This window comes from Podarcis pityusensis (genome assembly GCF_964106645.2).
Source record: "Podarcis pityusensis genome assembly, chromosome: 1".
In the NCBI taxonomy this organism is placed as follows: Eukaryota; Metazoa; Chordata; class Lepidosauria; order Squamata; family Lacertidae; genus Podarcis; species Podarcis pityusensis.
The window spans coordinates 111,796,481-111,818,455 of record NC_138028.1 but is presented as its reverse complement, the minus strand read 5'-3'; the positions used below and the strand labels follow the sequence as shown (position 1 = coordinate 111,818,455).

At 43.0% G+C, this 21,975-nt stretch overlaps 1 protein-coding gene across 2 annotated transcripts in view; it reads left to right on the top strand.

The window, feature by feature from the left end:
• Positions 1-3,650: 3,650 nt before the first annotated feature.
• The window catches only part of STK39 (serine/threonine kinase 39), a 116,645-nt gene continuing 98,320 nt past the window's right edge, over positions 3,651-21,975 (top strand). Inside the window, exon 1 of one of the 2 annotated variants that reach the window (XM_080971304.1) lies at positions 3,651-3,734. Coding sequence is in view for 1 of the 2 variants with exons in the window: in XM_080971301.1 (XP_080827427.1) it covers positions 9,848-10,067 (220 nt within the window). In the remaining variant the exon portion in view is untranslated. Of the gene's footprint in view, positions 3,735-9,336; positions 10,068-21,975 lie in introns of those variants that run through there. The other variant, XM_080971301.1, reaches the window with a different exon arrangement.

The following is a 21,975-nucleotide window of genomic DNA, read 5'->3' as shown; positions in this document are numbered from 1 at the left end:
TAAAGGTGCCAGGCAAACCTCCCTGGGGAGAGCATTCCACAAACAGGGAGCCACTGCAGAAAAGGCCCATTCTCGTATTGCCACCCTCCAGACCTCACAGGAAGGAGGCACACAAAGAAGGGCCTCAGATGATGAAGACAGAGTCGGGGGTGGTTTATATGGGGAGAGGCGGTCCTTGAGGCCTTGTTGTTGATGGATAATAATAATAATAATAATTTATTTATTTATACCCAGCCCATCTGGGTGGCTTCCAACAAAACACTAAAATACAATAACCTATTAAACATTAAAAGCTTCCCTAAACAGGGCTGCCTTCAGATGTCTTCTAAAAGTTTGGTAGTTATTTTTCTCTTTGACATCTGATGGGAGGGCGTTCCACAGGGTGGGTGCCACTACCGAGAAGGCCCTCTGCCTGGTTCCCTGTAACTTGGCTTTTTGTAGCGAGGGAACTGCCAGAAGGCCCTCGGCACTGGACCTCAGTGGTACATTGAGTTGAATACAAGTAGAGGGCATACAGCAAAGGTGTGCTTTTATTTTAATTTTTTTAAACAGAAATGAATGCTAATGCTGCACAATACTACACTATGAAATTATTAATGCTGTAGCCTTGTTAAAACTAATGAGGTGCCCCCTGGCCAAATATATAGCCCATTATTTTAATTGTTGTAAGCTGCTCTGAGCGATCTAAAATACTCAGAGACGTGCATGTGCAAATGTGCTCATACACATGGGCTGTACCTGAATGAGTGACAAAACTTCTCAGCACGAGACATTAATCTTGACCATGATATTATCTCAAGCCTGAAAAAACGCACCAATCATCACTCTCTTCTTTTCCTCACAGAGTGACAGAAATGACTTAACACCTGCATTTCCACATAATTTTTTTTAAAAACCATATCTGAGGAGTTGATGGCTTGTTCATACTCTAAAATAGGAGGGTGCCCTATTTGATCAGACATATTTAAAACAGTAGCGCACAATGGTTTAAAAAAGAGAAGAGGCCACCATGCAACCTTCTGTTAAGATCGCTTAAAAACACTAGTAATCTGTGGCTTAAGGATGCTGCTGCACTGAAATCAGTGGTATTTGGGTTGGTTTCAACTGGAGCAGAATTGCACCTGTGCAGTGTGAGCATAAGTATACCTACTGATAAGTAAGCCCTACCTTGTGTAATGGGACTTGCTCCCTAGTCTTTGGTGTGTTACTTTTTCTCCCCCTTAACATCAAGGTACACATTTACTTTGTGTTTTCAGACATGTGCTGGGTTCTCCATCCATTACTGTGGTTGCCACCCTAGACGAACAAACAGAAGCTTTTTGAGGGGTAACATATGGAAAGGCCTTTAGGTGCATGTTTTTCCAGACCATCAACACAATCTAGAAGCACCTTGAGTTGATTTTACATACTGCACTTACGAGGATTATCCTAGTCGCTTCAGTGAGGGGACATCTCTGCCCACACAATGGAAAGTGTGTGTTGCACTCCCCACAGCAAAGTAAGTTAGGTAGTTTTTTCAGGTGGGGCATCCCGATCCACCAAACTGCTGTGTTGAGAGGACATAATATCAAAACATTAATGTAACTCAACGGGGCAAATCCATCTATATTAGTGGGAGATACATTATAAAAACATCACTTATTTATGGCCTTCCGATTTAATATCCTACTTTGTGGTGCTGACTTCCCAGCCCTAATTACACAATATAATTTACTTCTTCCTATGCAAAGTCTGTTTGTCATATGATGTACAATGTACAGAAAACAGGAGTCGAATGCAAACGGTGTTCCTCTTTCTCTTTTCTAATTGCTGAACATATACCATTCTTTAATTGCTCCATATTTTCACTTCTTTCAAGCAATGAATTTGTGAGATTAATATGTAAGCAGTCAGTGCGAACAGTATTCTTCCAGGCTTCCTTTCTCAACGGTAGAATTGGAAGCAGCGGAAGAAAGAGAATTTGAAGGTCGTATAAATCCTGCACGCCAAGCAGCCAAAAAGCCATTCATAATTCTAGAATAGCAGCAGGAGCAGCAGGAAAAGCACAAAAAGACAGTTGCTTTATAAGATATACTCTAGGTCACTCATCTTTTTAAACCATTCTGTGCTAGTATGTGTGGAAACTAGCCTACTGTACAAAGATAAAACGGCATTAAATGCTTCTTTCACTTTTGATTTTGGTGCTGCTCTCCACAGCTGTTCGGCCTCCAAAAGACTTCTCAGAAGGGGATATGGCCCTCTAGATGAAAAAGATTCAATACCCCTGACATACATGGAACAGGAACAATGAAACTATTACAGACAGCGAGATTAAAAGATAAAATGTTGTAGAAGTGGAGATAATCACACATTAATCAATAACAAGAAAATATGTTGACGGTATATTACGAGGGCTCAAGATCTAGTAGAATCACACATCTAACTAACCATTGCCAATACATTTGACTAATTTGTATTGGCTAGCCTTCCTAACTCACAAGCGCCAGAAGTGTTCGGTTACATTTTTTAAAAAAGTAATTAGATGGGGAAATACATATTTATTAACATACGTTGATTTTCTATCCATACAATACCTTCCAAGCAGCTATATAACTTCCATTGCAAGTGGAAATCAACACCAAAAAGTACAATGAAGCAGCGAGAATAATCAAACCAAAGAGGGTCAAAATCAAGCTCATAGGCACATTGTAATTGTAGTGTGATGTGGTGTCTCTAAAGACAAATATGAATTCAGGAAGCCAAGCGAATGAATCCCACAAGTTGCCACCGAAAAGCCCTTGTCCCGTGCATCCTATCCTTTGTCATATATCTCACCTGGCAGCTGAGACAAACCAGGAAATCTGAAGATCATGCTCATCTACTGTTCTATAGAGCCAGCATGTGTAGTGGTTATAGGACCTGGGAGACCAAGGTTCAAACCCCACTGGGGTGAAGCTCATTGGATGACCTCGGGCTAGTCACTGCCTCTCAGCCTAACCTACCTCACAGGGCTGTTGTGGGGATTAAACGAAGAGGGAAAAGAACCATGTACACCACCTCAAGCTTCTTCGAGACAAAGGTGAGATGGAAATGCAGTAAAGTTAATTAATAAATAACAAACTGTGCCCTTTGGGTGCAGTTGGGATCTGTTCTGAATTTAATTTTGGACTGTCCCAAACACACACCTACCTACATACCTTAGAAACATTTCCAGGGGCCTTGTACAGATGCACATTTTTGTGAACAGCTGGAATGCTTGGAAAGAGAAAAGGAAATGCAAAGGGCAACTTTCCTTCTGTCAAGGATTCTGCGCTTTTAATAGCTGCATACCAGGCATCTATATTCCTGAATGGCAGCTGTCGAAGCACATTTGCAGCTGTCAGTTGTTTTGATGCCCTCACTGTTTTTTTTTTTAATGTCCTGTTTCTTAAAACTATTACCTCCACCCTGGAAAAAAATACCTCCAGTAGTCCTGTCACCTGTTAATTTCTCCTCTGTGAAACACCATTCATTTAAAGCACATGGCTTTACCCAAAGAATCCTGGGGGCTGTTAGTTGCCCCTCACAGAGCTACAATTCCCAGCACCTGTAACAGACTGCAGTTCCCAGGATGCCTTGCGAAACCATGTGCTTTAAACATATGATTGTGGATGTGACCACTGTTGGTAAAGTCACAAACTAGTCATTGGCAAGGGGGTGGGGGGAGAAGGAAGGCAACCCCAGTGCTACCATAGCATAAGCCACACAGGATGTGGGTGAGTATTGCCCAATTCAAACTAAGGAGGTTTTCAATGCCTGGAAACAGCAGCACAGAGGCAGAAAAAACAACCCTCCACCAACGTTTTCAGTACCTCAGTTGATGGCATGAGAACTTCTTTAGTCTTTAATAATACCCTGTTTTCAGACAGGGTTCTCTTGCCTGTGAAGCATTTTGCCTTGCTTATAGGCATCTTTTTTTTCTTTTTTCTTTTCAAATCCTTGCCTATGTTATGAGGGGAAAAACTGCTCCTTTTCCCTTATGGGGTACCCAAGGGCCCATATAGAGTCCTTTTGTAGGTTCTCTATCGGTAGGAGAAAATAACAGAGACCAACCAGAGAATATTGAGAAGCAAAGTAGTTAGTAAGCCTGATCTTTATTAAAGCTGTCGCAAGAGGGTCTCCCCCCCCAGGAGGGGGCGGAAAGGACCCTGAGCCATGCATGCAAGCCCTTATACAGTAGTACCTCGGGTTACAGACGCTTCAGGTTACATACGTTTCAGGTTACAGACTCCGCTAACCCAGAAATAGTACCTCAGGTTAAGAACTTTGCTTCAGGATGAGAACAGAAATCGTGCGGAGGCAGCGGGAGGCCTGATTAGCTAAAGTGGTGCTTCAGCTGAAGAACAGTTTCAGGTTAAAAACGGACCTCCAGAATGAATTAAGTTCTTAACCCGAGGTACCACTGTATAAGGGACGCGGGTGGCACTGTGGGTTAAACCACAGAGCCTAGGACTTGCCGATCAGAAGGTCGGCGGTTCGAAGCCCCACAACGGGGTGAGCTCCTGTTGCTCGGTCCCCTGCTCCTGCCAACCTAGCAGTTTGAAAGCACATCAAAGTGCAAGTAGATAAATAGGTATCACTCCGGTGGGAAGGTAAACGGCGTTTCCGTGCGCTGCTCTGGTTCACCAGAAGCGGCTTAGTCATGCTGGCCACATGATCCGGAAGCTGTATGCCGACTCCTTCTGCCAATAAAGCGAGATGAGCGCTGCAAGCCCAGGGTCGGTCACGACTGGACCTAATGGTCAGGGGTACCTTTACCTTTACCACTGTATACATTTTTAATTGCCTGTCCTGGAGTCCAAGACCACCCCCAGAAACATCATACATGCATCATAGAAGGGGTGTGGCCCAAGACCACCCCCTTAATACATCAGAGAAAGGGCAGAAATCTGGGTGTGTTGTTTCTTCCTGTCTGCCAGGTTACCTGATTGGATTACCTGGGCATCCTGGCCACTCTTGTTATGATAACTACTCCATTCCTGAATCCAGGTCACAGGTCCACACTTTATTCATATCTTAAATGTGTCCTTAAGACAGGATTTGTGAAAGAGACAGTGGGGAGATTTCCCATTTCCTTTGACCTTGCAGAGAAATATTTGAGGTCATTTTGGGAGAGAAAATAGTTTCAGGACTTTTCTGTGGGTTTCAGACATGGGGTTTACATATTTGTATGTGTTTGCTTAGTACATTTATGAACATCTATTATATATATATATATAAGACCTTAAAATTCTTATAACACCTACACAGCAATGTTTCAAGTAGCATCTGCTTCCATCTGCATCTGCACAGCATCAAATCTATTCCATTAACCTCTTCACGGCATGCACGGGGGCTCCATTTGATCAGTAATCAAGTTTTTATTAATATTATTATTATCGTTTGTTCTCATCTGCGCTGCCGTGGACTCCGACATTATTTTGATGTAACCTTCAAAATCTGTCAGCAGCAAGCAAAATTAAAGCAGTTGCTCGTACAGTATATGGAACATATTACATTTTTTAAAAAAAAAATGTTCCAAAGGACATATAGACCCATTTACAAAAGAGGGGACCGTACCTTGGAAAACACAACACATTCGAGCTTTTGGTAGCTTTGCGAAATGACAAAAGTAAGAAGACCGTATCGATAAGACTAGAAATTCTGTGTTGTAGAGAAAAGCTAGAGAAAAGTTTTTTTTTCCCAGTTTAAGTATACAATGGGCAACCCCTGCAGAAATGTTAAAGAGTTCAAAAACAATGGCTGCATTTCTACAGCTGTTGTCATCTCTTCGTATAACGGGGGGGGGGGGGGGATAAAAAACAGAATTCATCTAGTTTGTTTCAGGCTTTCAAATTTGCAATTTTGAAACCACTGCAGCAGCCTTGAATCATATGCGTATCTGTAAGAAGCTGAGAGAACTACAGGAGAAACCTAAGTTCCTTTGCTGTTCGTTCCACATGTTCCTACCTAAAATGTGTTGAAACGGAAGACTATTGCCTTGATGTGTGTAAAACCCATTGCCTGCACAGATCTGAAAAAGCAAATAAACACACTGATGTAAAATGGAGACTTCCTTGTTACCTCACAGGAAACTGACTGATTCTCAACATCCCACATTTGCTCTCTTCATTCAGAGCTAGATTGCAGCCACACTAATAGCTAGGCAGTGGTTTCTACATAAAATGCCGTTTCCCCTTAAAGTTTTTTGTTTTTTTTGTAAAGCACTTGCATTTGATTTTGTTTTTGAATGGGCATTTGGCATATCAAATATTTTCCTTAGTACTCTGAATGACTATAAATGGTTTTGCCAGATCCACAGGGCAATCCTATGCATGTTTGCTCAGAATTAAACCCCACTGTGGTGTGCATGCACCTAAATGTGCATGAGCCTAAAGTACCAATCCCATGTCCACTACGTCAGCCCTATAGTGCAGGATTGTGAGGCACACCTTTTCCTGGGTTCCGAACTCGAGATGCAAAATGACTGGAGAAGACACGCCCTTGAAATTTCATGGGAGGCGTGCAATCCTTTGTACGCTTACCTGAGAGTAAGGTCCACTGAATTCACTGGGCCTTCCTTCCAACTGCAGACAGAGTCATAGAATCTTACAGTTGGAAGGTACACCAGTGGTCATCTAGTCCAACCCCCTGCAATGCAGGAATCTCAGCTAAAGCATCTGTGACAGATGGCCATCCAACCTCTGCTTAAAAGCCTCCAAAGGAGAGCCCACCACCTCTTGTGGGAGTCTGTTCCACTGCTGAACAGCTCTTATTGTCAGAAAGTTCCCCCCCTGAATGTTTAGTCGGAATCTCCTTTCTTGTAACTTGAAGCCATTGCCTCACCTGGAGTTCTACCCAGCAGAGCAGGAGAAAACAAGTGTGCTCCCTCTTCCATGTCACAGCCCTTAAGTCGACATGTGTAGAATTGAGCCGTCAGAATATACAGTGGTACCTCTGGTTACAAACGGGATCCATTCCAGAGGCCTGGCCATATTCCGAAAACTTCGTAACCGGGGTGCCTTTCTGCGCACACATGCGGTGCGATTGAGGTACCACTGTATATGACCACGTTATATGTGCAATTGTGTAACTGATTTCTATGCTAGGAATAAACAAAGGCAGATTAGTACTAAGCTCCTAGAACTCCACAGGCATCTTATATTTTATCAATATTTTTAAACAAAGTTATACTATTTTTTTTAATTACATTTTTATTCAGTTTTCTTTTTCATTCATTACATACATCTCATACCCATAACATTTTCTATTCCTTCCTTCCTCCCTCCCCTCCTAGGCTTCCCCCAACTTCCGCTTCTGGTTTGTTTCTCCTTTCACCCACCTTGCTACCTCCTAAAAGAAAAAATACTAATGGTATACTTATACAATAACATCTAACCTAAAAACATAAAAATGAAAATAAGTACACCATATTATTTCCCTATCTTCTACACATTTTATAATACTAATGATGTGAATGTTTATTTAAATCCTGCCATCAAGTCTATACTTTCTTTGTTTCTGCAGATATAATCTAAATGGTTCCCATTCTTTTTCAAAGTCACTGTTGTCTTTTTCTCGTAGTCTGTCTGTCAAAAGTTATACTATTTCATGTACAGACTTCATCGCCAAATGCAGGCATCTGCCACACAGCAATATCTTGGTTGCTCGCGTCACTTACCCTCTGATCGGGAAAGCTTCTCCTCTGATCCTAAAGACATGGCATTTTGTTGATATTACTCAACCATGAAGACATATGGATAGCTCAGTTGGTTAGAGCATGGTGCTGGTAATGCTAAGGTTGCAAGTTTGATCCCTGTATGGGATGGCTGACTCTACATCTGCATCTATATTGTAAGAAGCGTTTTTCTTTATTGTTTCTCATTGCCAAGCCTGTGCCTTGGATTTGGCAACGTGTTCCTGCGTTGACCCTTGTACTTCCTGCAGTGTCTGCTTCTGTATGGTTCCTATTGCGTAAAAGAAATAATAATACTGTGATAGATTCTCATCTGTGAGCATGGCTACAGCTCCTCCAGCATGTGAGCAGTGGGAAATTTTAAATTCAGGTGCCATACCAGTAATTTTCCTGAAAATCTTTATTATAGTATATTTATCACAGCAATGTAATTCAAGACCTGCAAATAAATTAATTTAAATGAGAGCTGGGTGGGCTGAATGGAAAGAAGATGGAATTAATGGGTGACTATAGGCAGAAAAGGTAACTTACAAGAAAATGGAATTATTGGACTGGGGGATTTTTAGGGGAAAACGAACACAGTGCGATGTGAATCATCACTTCTTGAAAGTTATGAGTAGGAATGATTCACTCAAAAAGAAAATGAGATACACCTACTCTGTCACATGAACAATCTTAAACAGAACTGCCACAAACTATTAAGTTCCTGAATGTTAGCACCAATAAATTTAATGGGAAAAGGTACATTGTCAGAAATGTACATTTGATTTAAAAAATGGCCCAAGTGCTGTTAACAACATTCCCAGACTTAAAAAAAGGTATTTGCACTGTCTCTTATGAAAACAGTGACATACTGTGCAAGTTTGTGAGGCCTAGGTTTCAAACTCAGCATATACAGAGTACTGAGGCTTGTAGTATGGTCGACTTTAATATCAATCTCAAATTTCTGCATAATGTTGGCACTGCACATCTTGCAGAATAAATGCACAATCACATACTAAATGCAAAATCTTCCTTCCATTTTATTGCTGTTCAACTGTGCAAACACTGGAGTTTGCTAACTAGGGGGTGTCCTGTGGGAAAACCCAATATTTATTGTGTATAATACATTATGTTACGCATGTTAAATGGTCCACACCAGCCTCCTCTGCTCCGGAAAGTAACCTTGTACGTACAGTTACTGTATAAAGTACATACAGGCATCTTTCACAAGTTAAATCCCCAAACCACAGTGGGCAGGAACCAAGATGAAGCTTTTGTGCTCCGGTAACCTGAGAGGTAACAGTCACCCTGTAGTCCCTTTCTTGCAAACGTTTTGGATTTAAAACGTCCGGCTTTGATTATCCATATATAACAAGAAAGTTTTTATCCGCTCCTCTGCGACCCACCTTGTGTGCGGCAGGATGTTTAAGAAGTGTATTGAACAGTCACCGATCTGAATTGAACAGATCAGGGCCGCATGGCAGGGAAAAATAAATGCTTGGTTGGCTCCCGTTTTTGGAACCGACGAAGAGTCACAAACCGCATAAAACCGCTCCTCTCATCCATCGCCTTCCTATGCAGCAGAATGCAATGCCTGCTGACTCGGAAGTAATAATAGTAACAAAAAGAAACGAAAAAAAATAATAATCCCTGCCTGCGATGCCCAGAGACCTGCTCATTCCCACAACGAGGCTGTGCACTTGCTTGAGAGGAAGTCCCTCCGAAGTCACTGGGACTTGCTTCCGAGTAAGCATGCACAAGAAGAGGATCGGGCCCCTTAAACGTTATGATCGCACCCATCCTCTCGGCGGAGAGGAGGAGCGTCGTTTGCAAACCTCCTTCCCGGGAGGGCTGGTTTTACCCCTCCCCCTCTTTTTTCTTTTGAGCAACTATCCCTCCTCAATATTATGGTTTGTGCCAAGCGGATCAATTCCGGCTCTCGACTGCGTAGGGCTACTCCTGCTTCTAACGCGTGTAGCAGCAGCAGCAGCAGCAGCAGCTCAGCCTCCGCCCCCTCGGTGCGCTCCCTCCCCCACCGCGCGGCTGGCTGGCTGGCAGGAAGGATGGGAAAGAGGGAGGGAGTGGATGAGCGAGCTGCGGATGAGGGTTAAAGGTGCTGCTGGCAGGGAAGTTTGAAGGAGGTCGCCGCCGCTTGTGCGCTCCGGCAGCATCATGGCGGAGCAGAGCGACTCGCCCGTTCACGTCCAGCAGCAGCAGGAGCAGCAGCAACAGCCGTCGCCACAGCCGTCGCCGCCGCCGCAGCCCCCGCCCCAGCCCCAGCCGCCGGTGCAACAGACCCAGCCGGCGCCCGCTGCGCCGCCCCCGACCCCCGCGCCGCCCGCCGTCGGCTGGCCCATTTGCCGGGACGCCTACGAGCTGCAGGAGGTGATCGGTCAGTGGCGCGTGCAGCAGGGAGCGGCGGCTCGGGGAGGCGGGGGGGGGGATGCCGGGGATGCCTCGTCAGCCGGCTTTGGGGCCTACCGGCTTTTTTTTTTCCGAGCTTCCCCAGCCCAGAGGCTCTCATTGCGGCGGATGCGCCCGGCACTGCAGTGCCCGATGCTGCAAACTTGACTTCCTCCTGCTTCAGGCACCGGCTCTTTGCACAGCGCCGCTTTCATCTCGCTTCCTCTTGTTGCAACGTTCCATGATCCGGGGGAGGAGAACGGAGCCCGGCTCGTTCTAGAACACTTAGGGCCGGCTCCCCTGCTTGCCTGCCTGCCTGCCTGCCTGCCTTTATTGAGGGGTGGGGCATCAGCACATCCCTCTTTGCTCTCTCGATTTCTCTCCCCCACCTCCACCCCCACCTCGCCTCCCCGGAGTTTTCCCTTAAGCATTGCGGCTTCTGCCGGCCTCCTAAGTTGCCACGGCGCTTCTTGCCTTTCTGCCTCCCAACTTTCTCTCTCTCCTGTTAGTGGGGAGATGTAAGTCCACCCCGACCTCCCTGAATCTCTCTTGTCCACCCCCCCGCCCCCGCCCCCGCCCCCACCCTCCAACTCCTTTTCTCCAGGTGCAGCGTCCCTCTTGCATCCAGAAACGTCACGTCTATCAGTTTTAGATGACAGTTTTCTGCACATTGCCCTGGCCAAGGGCTTCAGTTACCTCTCTCCTTTCTCTCCCCTCCGTACCATCCGTGCCCCACCCCTTTAACATATTCTTCACTCTTTGAATAGGTTTCTTTTGCAATGGCATAGCTATTGCTTTAAGTTTTTTTAATGCCAGTGCCCATCTTTTTCCCCTCCCCAGTTTAATAATCTGCTTGTTTGGTGTTGCAGCGATGTTAGCACCATGTAGGTTGGGTCTGTTTCTTGTTTCTTTCACGTTCCCCGAGAAGTTAATTAAATAAGCCTGAGGGGTGACTTGGATGCTATTTGCTGGGCATCAGTTGCTTTGCAAGTCTGGTTTATAGAGAGAGATAACACAGCTAAAGCCTGCAAATGCAACAAAACTCCAAATCCAGGAGTGTCATTGCTTTGTGAGCTAGGCCGCATCCAGCAGTGGGGTAGGGCTGCCTCCAGTATCTCTTGCACTTGTTTTTAATATTGATGGCCTCAGAACTGCTGAAATGGGCATTTAAAGAAAAGAAGAGAGCAGACTCTCCTTTGGGAAGTTTTGGCACCCCTCTTGTACTTGCCGAGATGTGCGTCTGTATTGCATGTGGTCTCCTGAAGCCTCCTAAGGACTGCTAACAAGAGAAACTGTATCCTTTTGTCCTTTGGATTTTTTAGTCTTTTTGTCCTGCTGCCTGTCACCCTACTTCTTTCTTGGCCTTCTCACAGCCATGGCACTGAAATAGCTGAAGGATGCTGTGCAAGCGAGGTGCCTAAGCTCTCCTCTTTTCTGCTTCTGGAGCAGGGAGGTATTCTGCAGCAGCCCCACTTGTGGATTGCCAGCATCCTCATCGTCCAGGGGGAAGAAGAGCATCAAAAGCACCTTGTAAAGCTGTCCACTTAACGTTCTTCATCAAGATTTTGGGGACACTTAACAGAGTCGCATTGGACTCAGCAGGGCTTACTTCTGAGTAGAGATATAGGACCGTACTTTTCTGTTTTAACTATACCTTCCAACATTTATGGCACCAGTTTAAGTTGTTTTTTAAAGATCAGCTCATTAACAGAGAACATTGCAGGGAGAGTAAAATAATATCTTTATTGGGGCCAGTTTTTGTTCATTATGTGGCTTCCGCTCAACTTTTCCTTGGAGAGGGATTTATTTTAAAAAGCAAATTAAAACGAGAATTTTTTCCTGGGTGATGGTCTGCCTTGGTTTCTGACCGGTCAGCCTTAGAGACCTTGTGTTGACATGTCTTACGTTGCAAATGGAAACTCTGCTTTTGAAAATAGCTCAGTTGGTAGAGCATGAGATTCTTAATCTCAGGGTTGTGGGTTCGAGCCCCACTTTGGGCAAAAAAGATTCCTGCATTGCAGGGGGTTGGACTAAATGATCCTCATGGTCCCTTGAAACTCTACAATTCTGTAAATTTGTGAAATGTAAGAGCCAGCCATGTCTGGCCATGTTCTCCAAAGACTGCTGCATCATGGTAGGAGTTAAACAAGCCTCTGCAAGAAATCAGTGAATCACTTTCTTAGAGCGGTAGCCTAAGTGTGTTTATTTGGAAGTAAGTTCTATTGAATTCCGTGGTAGTTGTTCCCTAGTCCCATGTGCTTCGTAAATGAAGCTGTAATTTGTCACTTGTCCTCCTTTCCAAAATGCTTAATAAACTTTTTATTAAGTAAGCTAAGCAGGATAAAATCCCATTGACTTTTAAATGAATTGCAGACTGTCTTTATTTAAATCAAGGTGACTTCTTTCTCCAAGAAAACAAAATCTGAATTAAATAGGAAACTTTAGAAAATCAGTGAACAAGCATGCACATTCCTTGGCTGCCACCACAGTTAAAACATACCGGTTTGTAACAAAAATCTGGCTTTGTTCAGTTTAGGCACAGGCTCTCTTGCCACCTAGCCCACACACTTTTTGTGGTATAAAACTTACATTCATAGACTAGGGAGTTGTGAAATGAAGGATTTCTGTTTTGTGCTGCCATCTTAATTCTAAGCAAGATTTGTTTACTAGGAAGTGAGCATCATTGAACACATGGATAGGACTGTACTTTAAGTGCCCCATGCTTTCTAGGTATAAGATCTGGTAGTGGAATAGAGACATCAAATGACCATACTGTTTGGAGAACAGCCTAAAGATTCATAGTTTGCACAATAACAAATACTGTACAAAAAGTTGGATTACCAAGAGAATCAGGCTTTAACTGATTGATAGAGGGTTCTGAATTAACTTTTAAGAGAGCCAGGGTAGATTTTTAATATTTTGGGTCCTTATATTAAATCCAGACTTCATTTAAACCAAATGCTATCCCTTCGAGTGTTGCTTAATATAATCAAACTTTTAAAAGCAACTTTTTTTTAAAATCTTGGTCCTTTAATTGTGTACGATGACTTGTAGCTTCTTAGTATTATGTATTTCTTACAAAAGAAGGAAGATGAAGGCCTAAACTAGTCATGTGAAAATAAGCTTTGGATATGAACTAAGCATATTCACCTTTCAAAGAAGAACAAACAGAAATAGTGCAATCTTGAACTTATGAGAATAAAGGTAACTTAAAGTTGGATCTTTTCTCAGGGTTTCATAATTACCATATTTTTAATAAATATTTTTAAATACATTATATTACGCTGATGTTATGATAGGCACTAGGTCTGAAAACCCTAACCTGTGCAATTAGTCGGTTCATTCACTGCAAACATGAGCATGTAAGATCCTTGATCTTGGCTTAGTTTGAAGCCATGGATGTTCAGTACTTATGGCATTGTTATAATACATGTCTCTCTGAGTTGCATTTTTGGAAGGGTGTTCCAGATGGATCTTAATTTAATCCAGAGCAATGCTCCTTTTGAATTAACTTAAGATAAGTAAAAGCAGTGACAGGCCACAAAAAACCACAGTTTTATTATTGTAGTTGCAAGGTAGTTGTGCAGAGAGTCTTGTAAAATGCTTGTCCTGATTAAATGTGGCTTACCTGCAAGATTGTTTTAAAAGCAGGATCGTAACAGCTGTGATTCCTGATGGAAGCATATTTGACAGCTAAAAGTGCCAGAGGAATGGATTTTAACTTTCTCTGGTTTAATCCGGATGACACTTACCTGCTGGCTTTCTGTTTCCTTTTGTGTAATTTGCATTGCATTCATTTTCAGGTCAAGATAATGTAATCTCTGAATTGGCTCTAAAATACTTTATACTTACAACAAGAGCATGCAGTGTGTACCCACTGTAGCAGTTAGACATAATTTATTCTAGGTCTTTAGTTTTCATTGGAGAAGCCCTCATTCTGACAATTGGCTTCAAATATCCCATTGCTGTTAATGGGTTTGAGTACCTTACTGGTCCATATCTAGTAGAAGAGGACTCTGCCTTACGTTCTTTCAACAGTATTAGATAAACTCCTGGAGAATAAGGTGATCAATTGTCTACTTCTTCCTACTCTCTGTTTCCTGCTACTTAACCAATTCCCGATGCACAAGAGAGCCTCCCCTCTCATTCCGGGACCAGTAAGCTTACTCAGTCTTTTATGAGGTACCTCATTGAAAGCTTTTTGAATGTCTTGAGTACACAATGTCAGCTGGATCTCCTCTATCTATATACACTTGTTGACACCATGGGCTTGGGAGACAGGACTTGCCCTTGCAGAAGCCATGTTGGCTTTGCTTCAGCGAGGCTTGTTCTTCTATATGCTTGGCTACTGTATCTTTAACTATACTTTCTAACAGTTTTAGTTTAGAGAAAAAGTAAGAGATGACATGATAGAAGATTATAAAACTATGTATGCCATGGAGAAAGGGGATAGAGAAAAGTCCTGTCCCCCCATAACACTAGAACTTCTGGACATTGGCAAGGTGAAGTGTTCAAAGGTTTAGGACTGATAAAAGAAAATACTTCATGCAGCGTATAATTGAACTATACAGCTCACTCCAAAAGGAGGCAGTGAGGGCTACCCAACTCGGAGGCTTTGATTAGATAAATTCATGGAGGTTAAGGCTGATGGCTATTAGCCAGGGTGACCATGTTTCATCTCCACTGTCAAAGGAGGTAAATGCCTCTGAATACCAGTTTCTGGGGGCTGCAAGGGAGCAGAATCCAGTTGTGTTTAGGTCCTTCTTAATGCTTCCCATGGGCATTTGGTTGGCCACTGTGTGAACAGGATGCTGATAAAGCTAGCCTTTGGCCTGAGCAAAGAGAAACCAGAGGAGGAGGATGGATCACCGAGCCCACCATCCCATACACTCTTGAGTGCTTTTTGGAAGATGCCACACACAGCTCAATAGGTTTTGTATTATATCCATCCTCTTAAAATTGGGACCCCAGTAGTCCATTTAACACAGGTTTTCTGTGGATGAAGGTCTGCTGGCTTAGTTTAGTGTATGAGAACTGCACTGGCAAAAGGGTTACCAAGCAGCATCTAAGACCCTTAGGAATCTGGTTGGGAGGTTCTGCTTTCTCTTTAGAAACCACGGGAAAGTAAGATAGCAAAGGCCTTTCCTTCTTTCATGCTTAGTGGAAACCTTCCTTATTCCCTGGACTAAGCAAAGCTGCTCCTGGCATACTGTTGTCATTGCATCAAACTTGCAGGGTTGAGCAAAGGGGTTCATAAAGTTTCAGCTAGATGAGTTTTGCCCAGCTTACTTATTGCCATAGTTTCCCACTTTAGTAGTAGCTCTTTGCCCTGTAGTTCACTATAGTTACTTGAGGAGTTAGTGATTTCGCTTGTGGATTAAAGTGAAGCTTCCTAGGGAGCTGTTAATACAGTTAGCAGACCAGCAGGTTACTTGCAGCTTAAATAGGAGGTAACAGCATTTTTCTATTTTTAGGCTTTGGTTAAACACTCAGGAGTGACTTTAAGGGGGCGGGAAGAGTCTATTAGCTCCTGCATTCAAGCTGTTGCTTCTTGGCCAGTATATCTGAATTGCTGTATATACCCTGAGCTTCAGGCTTGACAACTGGCATTGAGGTCCCAGCCTTTCAAGCAACATCTGTTTGTACACAGGCGAGAGTTCATTGTGAGTCGCTTTACTCATGCAGGTAAAATTAAGCACATACCTGTGCACATACCTTTTTTCTGAGGGTGCAGTTCAGTTCAGCTTCCTGATTATGTCAGCATATTTACATGAATAAAACATACCACTCTAACAAACGTCAACTTGGTTTTACTGATTATTTTAAAAGCCACTATCCTTGTATGGAGTCGTTCCCCCAAGTTTGTGAGAATGCTTTACGCACAAGAACAAAGGGCTCCTATGAGAGCTATTTGAGGGTTTTTTCTTACTTCTGTTTACATGTGGCTGTTTTTGATAAGAATGCATCTCTCAGTTTTCCCTGCCAAAGGAGGATTATGTTCATTGATGAAAAATGTATGAAGATTTTCTGGAATTCTCCACTCTGTAGAGGAGGATATAGTTGTTGCTTTGCAGCTGACACAGGCATCCTAGGAAGAGATAGCTCTGGTCTGCTAATGATCCCATGAAGAAAAAATTAAGGAGGTCTGTGCCTCTTTGCCTTAATGTAAGGACGAAACTTCCTTTGAGAATTATACAAAAGCAGGAGTTCACAACTGAAGTAAGCAGCCATGTTGGCCTGTCACACTAAACCATGGTTTAATACGATATGCAGGAGCAGTGTGCAACTCATACCTCCTTCCACATGGGGGCAGGATTTTGGAAGCCCTTGCCTCCACTTTGCCTGTGGGGTTTGTTGGTTTGTTTTAATGGTGGATTATACTGTTGTGTTGTGCGACTGTTTTCAGTACAACTACTTTTAGTCTGTTTGAATTGTATTGTATGTATTCTGTATATTTCTGCTGTATTAATGCAAATTGCCTTGAGACCTTGTGATAATAATGTGAACACATAAGGGAATGATAATTTGCGGTTTGTTGTGCTGTCCGTACTTTACCTTTAATTATGGTTTGTTGCAAACAAGTCTGCTTCAGACCATGGTGTCTTTTTAAACTATGGTCAGTTTTATGTCAATGGCCATTCTGTGTCCAGATAACACGGCAAGCTGTGATCAGGCAGAATAAACATTTAATAAATGAAACAAAAGCTTAACAGTGGAAGCAAAAGCTTCCGAACTTCTACTGATAGTGTGGGAAGACACAAGGAGAATATGCTAGCCCACAGGTTTTTGTAGCTTGTTCCTAGTCATGCAGCTTGGGTATTAAACCATTTGAGAAATATGAATGTTGCCACTATCTGCTGGCATGAGCTGAACGGCAGAATGTTAGTTCGTTCATTTTGTGCTATGTACGTTGTGATGGCTGACATTGCCAGTGTTTTGGTGTTGGATCACTCTGTTAAGGTCTTACAATAATAATCTAGTTATGTAAACACTTGGTTCTCAGGTTTATTACTTTAGCCTTGCATATAGTTGAGGCCCACTGTGTTCCCCTAGGCCAGTGCTTTTCAACCGGTGTGCCATGGTGCCCTGGGGTACCTTGAATGATGGTCAGGGGTGCTGTGGGCAACACTGGCCTCTGTCCCTCTTTCCTTCCCTCCCTCTTCTGATGTCCTCTTGCGTCTCTGCCTCCCAAAGGCTTCCACAGCTGTTTGTTGCAGCAGCCTTGGCTATAAGCTCCTCAGGCAAAGGATGCCTCTGAGGGTGCTTTCCAGGCCCCTGTGGGGCGGTGGGAGGAGGCACCTCTGTTTGGGGCAGGGTGGGTAGCTCAGAGACCAGGGGCGGCAGCTGTGGCTGCCCAGAGGACTCCTAAAGAGAGGAGAGGAGGCTGAGGGAGGGTGTTAGAAGGGTGAGAGGCTGCCAGCTCTGCAGGCAAGGGATGACAGAACTGGGCTCCTGAGCCCCACAGGGGTGCCGCAGAAAGAATGCAGTTGGTCAAGGGAGCCGCGGACTCAAAAAGGTTGGAAACCTCTGCCCTAGGCTGTTGCTTTCCCCACTTCCAGTTAGAGTCAGTGCCATGAGTGGGAGAGAGAGTTGTAGATCCTGTTGCCAAAGTACTGCTATATTTCTCCAGCTATAGGAAAGTGCTAAGAGTGGCATGGAGGACAATATGGTTGTGAGAGACTGGGCAGCTACAAGTATAGTTTTTGTCTGTTGCTCAGATGAGCAGGTAGTCTCTATTCCAAGCACATTGCATGGTGGTGATATAGGTCCTGTTGCTACTACAGCTATCTCTGTTTTGAAGAAAAACATATATGTGGGGTTGGTAATCTGGATTAGATGCGTAAGGGAAACAGAACTATGCTCATAGTTCAGAATGTTGCCCATAAATCTGCTACAGCCTTTCTTCCTCTTTCTCAAAGGCAGGGCATTTTTGAACTCTTGATTTCCCCTTCCTCTGGAGTCTTGCATGAAGATTTACCTGAAATTGTGCTGTAACACCATCTTTTTCTTTTTAAGATGGGAGCAAATGTCTCATGAAGAAGATAGGAAGTTGCATCAGATCCAGTGATCCACCCAGCTCTGAATCATTTGCCACTGTTTCCCAAACTTGGGTTTCCAGATGTTTTTTGGACTACAATTCCCATCACCCCTGAGTACTTGTCCCGCTAGCTAGGGATGATGGGAGTTGTAGTCCAACAACAGCTGGAGACCCAAGTTTGGGAAACAGTGAATTTTACACGGACTAGCAGTGGATTGCCAGGCTTTCAGTCATGGGACTCCCTCACATCCATGTAGTGTTAGAAACTCAGATATATTAGCTACCATAATTGCAAAATGGTTACTTAAACCTAGGTTACGGTCGCCACAGTGGAATGCTTAGATGCCTTTTTTTTTTGGCAGTAGAATTTATTTTTATTTTTATTCATTTCATTTCAATACCACTTTATGTTAAAAATAATAATCTCAAAACGGTTTACAACAAATTAAAACACCAAACAATCCAGAATAAAACAAATTCGAGCGCCAGGGAAAATATTTCAGATCCTCCTGTCAGTCACAATTTGCTTTCCCCGTATTTTTTTTTTATCTACTTAATTTATATAACCGCCCCATAGCAGAAGTACTCTAGGAAACCAGTGTGGTGTAGTGGTTAGAGTGTCAGAATAGGACCTGGGAGATCAGGGTTCAAATCCTCACTCGGACATGAAGCTCACTGGGTGACCTTGGGCCAGTCGCAGCCTCTTAACCCACCTCACAGGGTTGTTGTAGGGATTAACTGAGGAGCAGGGTGAATCCTGTACTCTTTGGAGAAAAAGGTGGGATATAAATGCAATAAATAACCTCTTAGGTAAAGGGACCCCTGACTATTAGGTCCAGTCGTGACCGACTCTGGGATTGCGGCACTCATCTCGCTTTACTGGCCGAGGGAGCCAGCATACAGCTTCCGGGTCATGTGGCCAGCATGACTAAGTCGCTTCTGGCAAACCAGAGCAGCGCACAGAAACGCCGTTTACCTTCCCGCCGGAGTGGTACCTATTTCTCTACTTGCACTTTGACGTGCTTTCGAACTGCTATGTTGGCAGGAGCAGGGACCGAACAACGGGATCTCACCCCGTTGCGGGGGGATTTGAACCGCTGACCTTCTGATCGGCAAGCCCTAGGCTCTGTGGTTTAACCCACAGCGCCACCCGTGTCCCAAATAAGCTCTTACTTACCTGCAAAAGAAAGTTGGAGGGGCCAGCCAGATGGAGATGTCAATCACCAAACTGGCATCCAGAGATCTCCACGTGGTCCCAATTAAACCCGCGCCAGTCGCAAAACTTGCCTGGCATGTGGGGGATTTCGAACCCTGCCTATGTGGAGATGATGGGGACTGAACCTGAGACATTTTGCATGCAAAACAGATGCTCTGCCATCAAGTCACAACCCTTTCCCTTCTCTTGTAGATGTCAGGTGCCAAGTCTTCTGAACTTGAAACCCTACCTGAACCCGAAAATAAAGTCGCCAGACTAAGTGGTGGAAATCTCAGAGTGGAATTGCTTGGTTGGGTGCACATTTGTCTTAGTTTTGCTACAGTTCCCAGAATAGTTTAATAATCATTCCCTATTCCCAGAGAACTCTGGGAATTGCAACTCTCTGAGGGGAATAGGGTTCTCCGAAGAGCTCTCAGCAGCTCCCAGAATTCCCTGGGGGAAGCCAGGACTGTTTAAAGTAGCATCATTGAGCTCTGCTTTACTTGCATCTTGGTGCAATTGTGTGAATAAGGCCATCCATATGACCAGTGTTGTTTTTTTCTGGGGGAGAAGGTAGAGGAACTCACCACAAAGTTTGTTTATTGTGGGCCCAGTCACAGTGCCACGCCCCGCTCGGGCAGTGGCTAAATGTAAGATATGATTAATAAAATCAAGCAGACAACAATCTGGATTAGAAATGGACACAATTTTATTGATTACAGATTATAGGTAGATTTTGGCTCAGGCATTGGGTACATACCTATTCCAGCCACGCCACCCAACAAAAATAATAATTACTATTACTATTACTATTATTATTATTATTATTATTAAATCTTTATTAATTTGAATTAAAAAATATAAAAATGCAACAACATTTAATGCAGACACAAAGTGAGAAAATAAAGAAGAAAGAAAATAAAAAGAGAAAAAAGAGATAAAAAGCAAAAAAAAATAATACTATACATTTCATATATGTAAATACTATATCATATTTACAAACTCACAAAAAAGAACAAAAACATTACTGTGAATTAGCTAAAAAAGACTTCCAAATATTTTCATTTACTATATCTATTCTTTCCTTTATAATGCACAGTCTCAAATTAACTTAATTATTTTCATACGTCCAAACATAATATCATTTCCACCTTTTATTTACAAGAATCACTATAGTTCTGCCAGGAGATTCTTATTCTTACAATAATTGTTTAGATATTCTTTAAATATTCTTCATTCTTTATATACATTCTGTTTCTATTGATCTCTTACTCTCCCTGTCATCTTTGCTAGCTGTAGATATTTTATCATTAGGGCTTGCTACTCTGCTATAGTAGGTATTGCTTCATTTTTCCAATTTCTTTCCACTAATATTTTGCATACATGAACAATGTTTTTATATTTTTTCCTATTTCTATTGGCAGTATGCCTAGAAGGAGGGTTTCTGGTCTTTTTATAAAATTAAGTTTAAATATCTTTTCATCATAAATATTGTTCCAGAAGTCTCGGATAACTGTGCAGTTCCACCACATATGCAAATAAGATCCCATCTCTTTTTCCAGCAGATAGGTGATCTATTTTTATACATTTTTGCCAATCTTGTTGGAGTAAGGTGCCATCTATATATCATCTTCATAATATTTTCCCTGAGATTATAGCACGCTATGAACTTGATGTCCTCCCTCAATAATGAATCAATAATTAATTTTTAAAAGTCAAGGGAACTTGGTTCCCCCAACTTCTTGCTCACAAACCCCCCTGCGTATGGCCAACTGCTGAAACCGTCTTATCATATTAGTAGCTTCTCTACCAAATACCACTAATGTTATGCCACAGTTAACACTTTGAAATATTGCTTAGTGAAAGCCTAAACTTCTGTTCTGGCACGCTTGGTCTCAATGTCAGCCTGGACAGTGCTGGCTCTGCAAAGTTTGGCACCGGGTAACGCGGCCGGATTCTTCTTCCTGACAGCTGCATTTGTAACCAGCTGCAGTATTCCTTACTAATTATGTTGTCCGAGGAAACCACAGCCAGATGGAACTGGCTTTGGAGGGACAACTGAATATCTAGTCATATGCTGCAAGAGAGGAATCAGCTGTCCTGGGAGAACAGCCCTCCTGAGCGCACTTTAGTTTCAAGTGCGTTTACAGTTCTGCTGCAGAATAATAAGTAAGCGCGGTGACAAGCGAGTGTGTGTTGTGTTTTCAAGTGTTCAAAAGGGGTTCATTACAACAACCCTGCTAAATAGGCCTGTATCATCATCCCAGTGTAGTGAACAAAGGATTTCCTTTTTTATTTTTGTTTTAAATTGAAACTTTTCAGCATACAATCCAATTAAAAAACACTAATCTAAATGAGAATAATAAACAGCATAAAAGAGAAAGAGAAAGAAAGAGAGAGGAAAAAAACCCCCAAAGCCCTCCATCAGAGGTGGATTTTAACCCTTGCCTCTCAGCTCTCACCTGGGGGAACAAAGGATTTTTGATTCACCATACTCTTTTTTGGGCTACTGCGTATAGGCAGACCAACTATGTGTTGGCTTCTCTGCTGCTGGGCAAGCTCTGCTCAATTTCCAGGTGCCCTTTCCCCCTTAAATAGTCTGCTGGAATGTACATTGCCTCCTCATTTCTCTGTTCTTTAGCTTGACTCCTGCCCCCTCTTGCA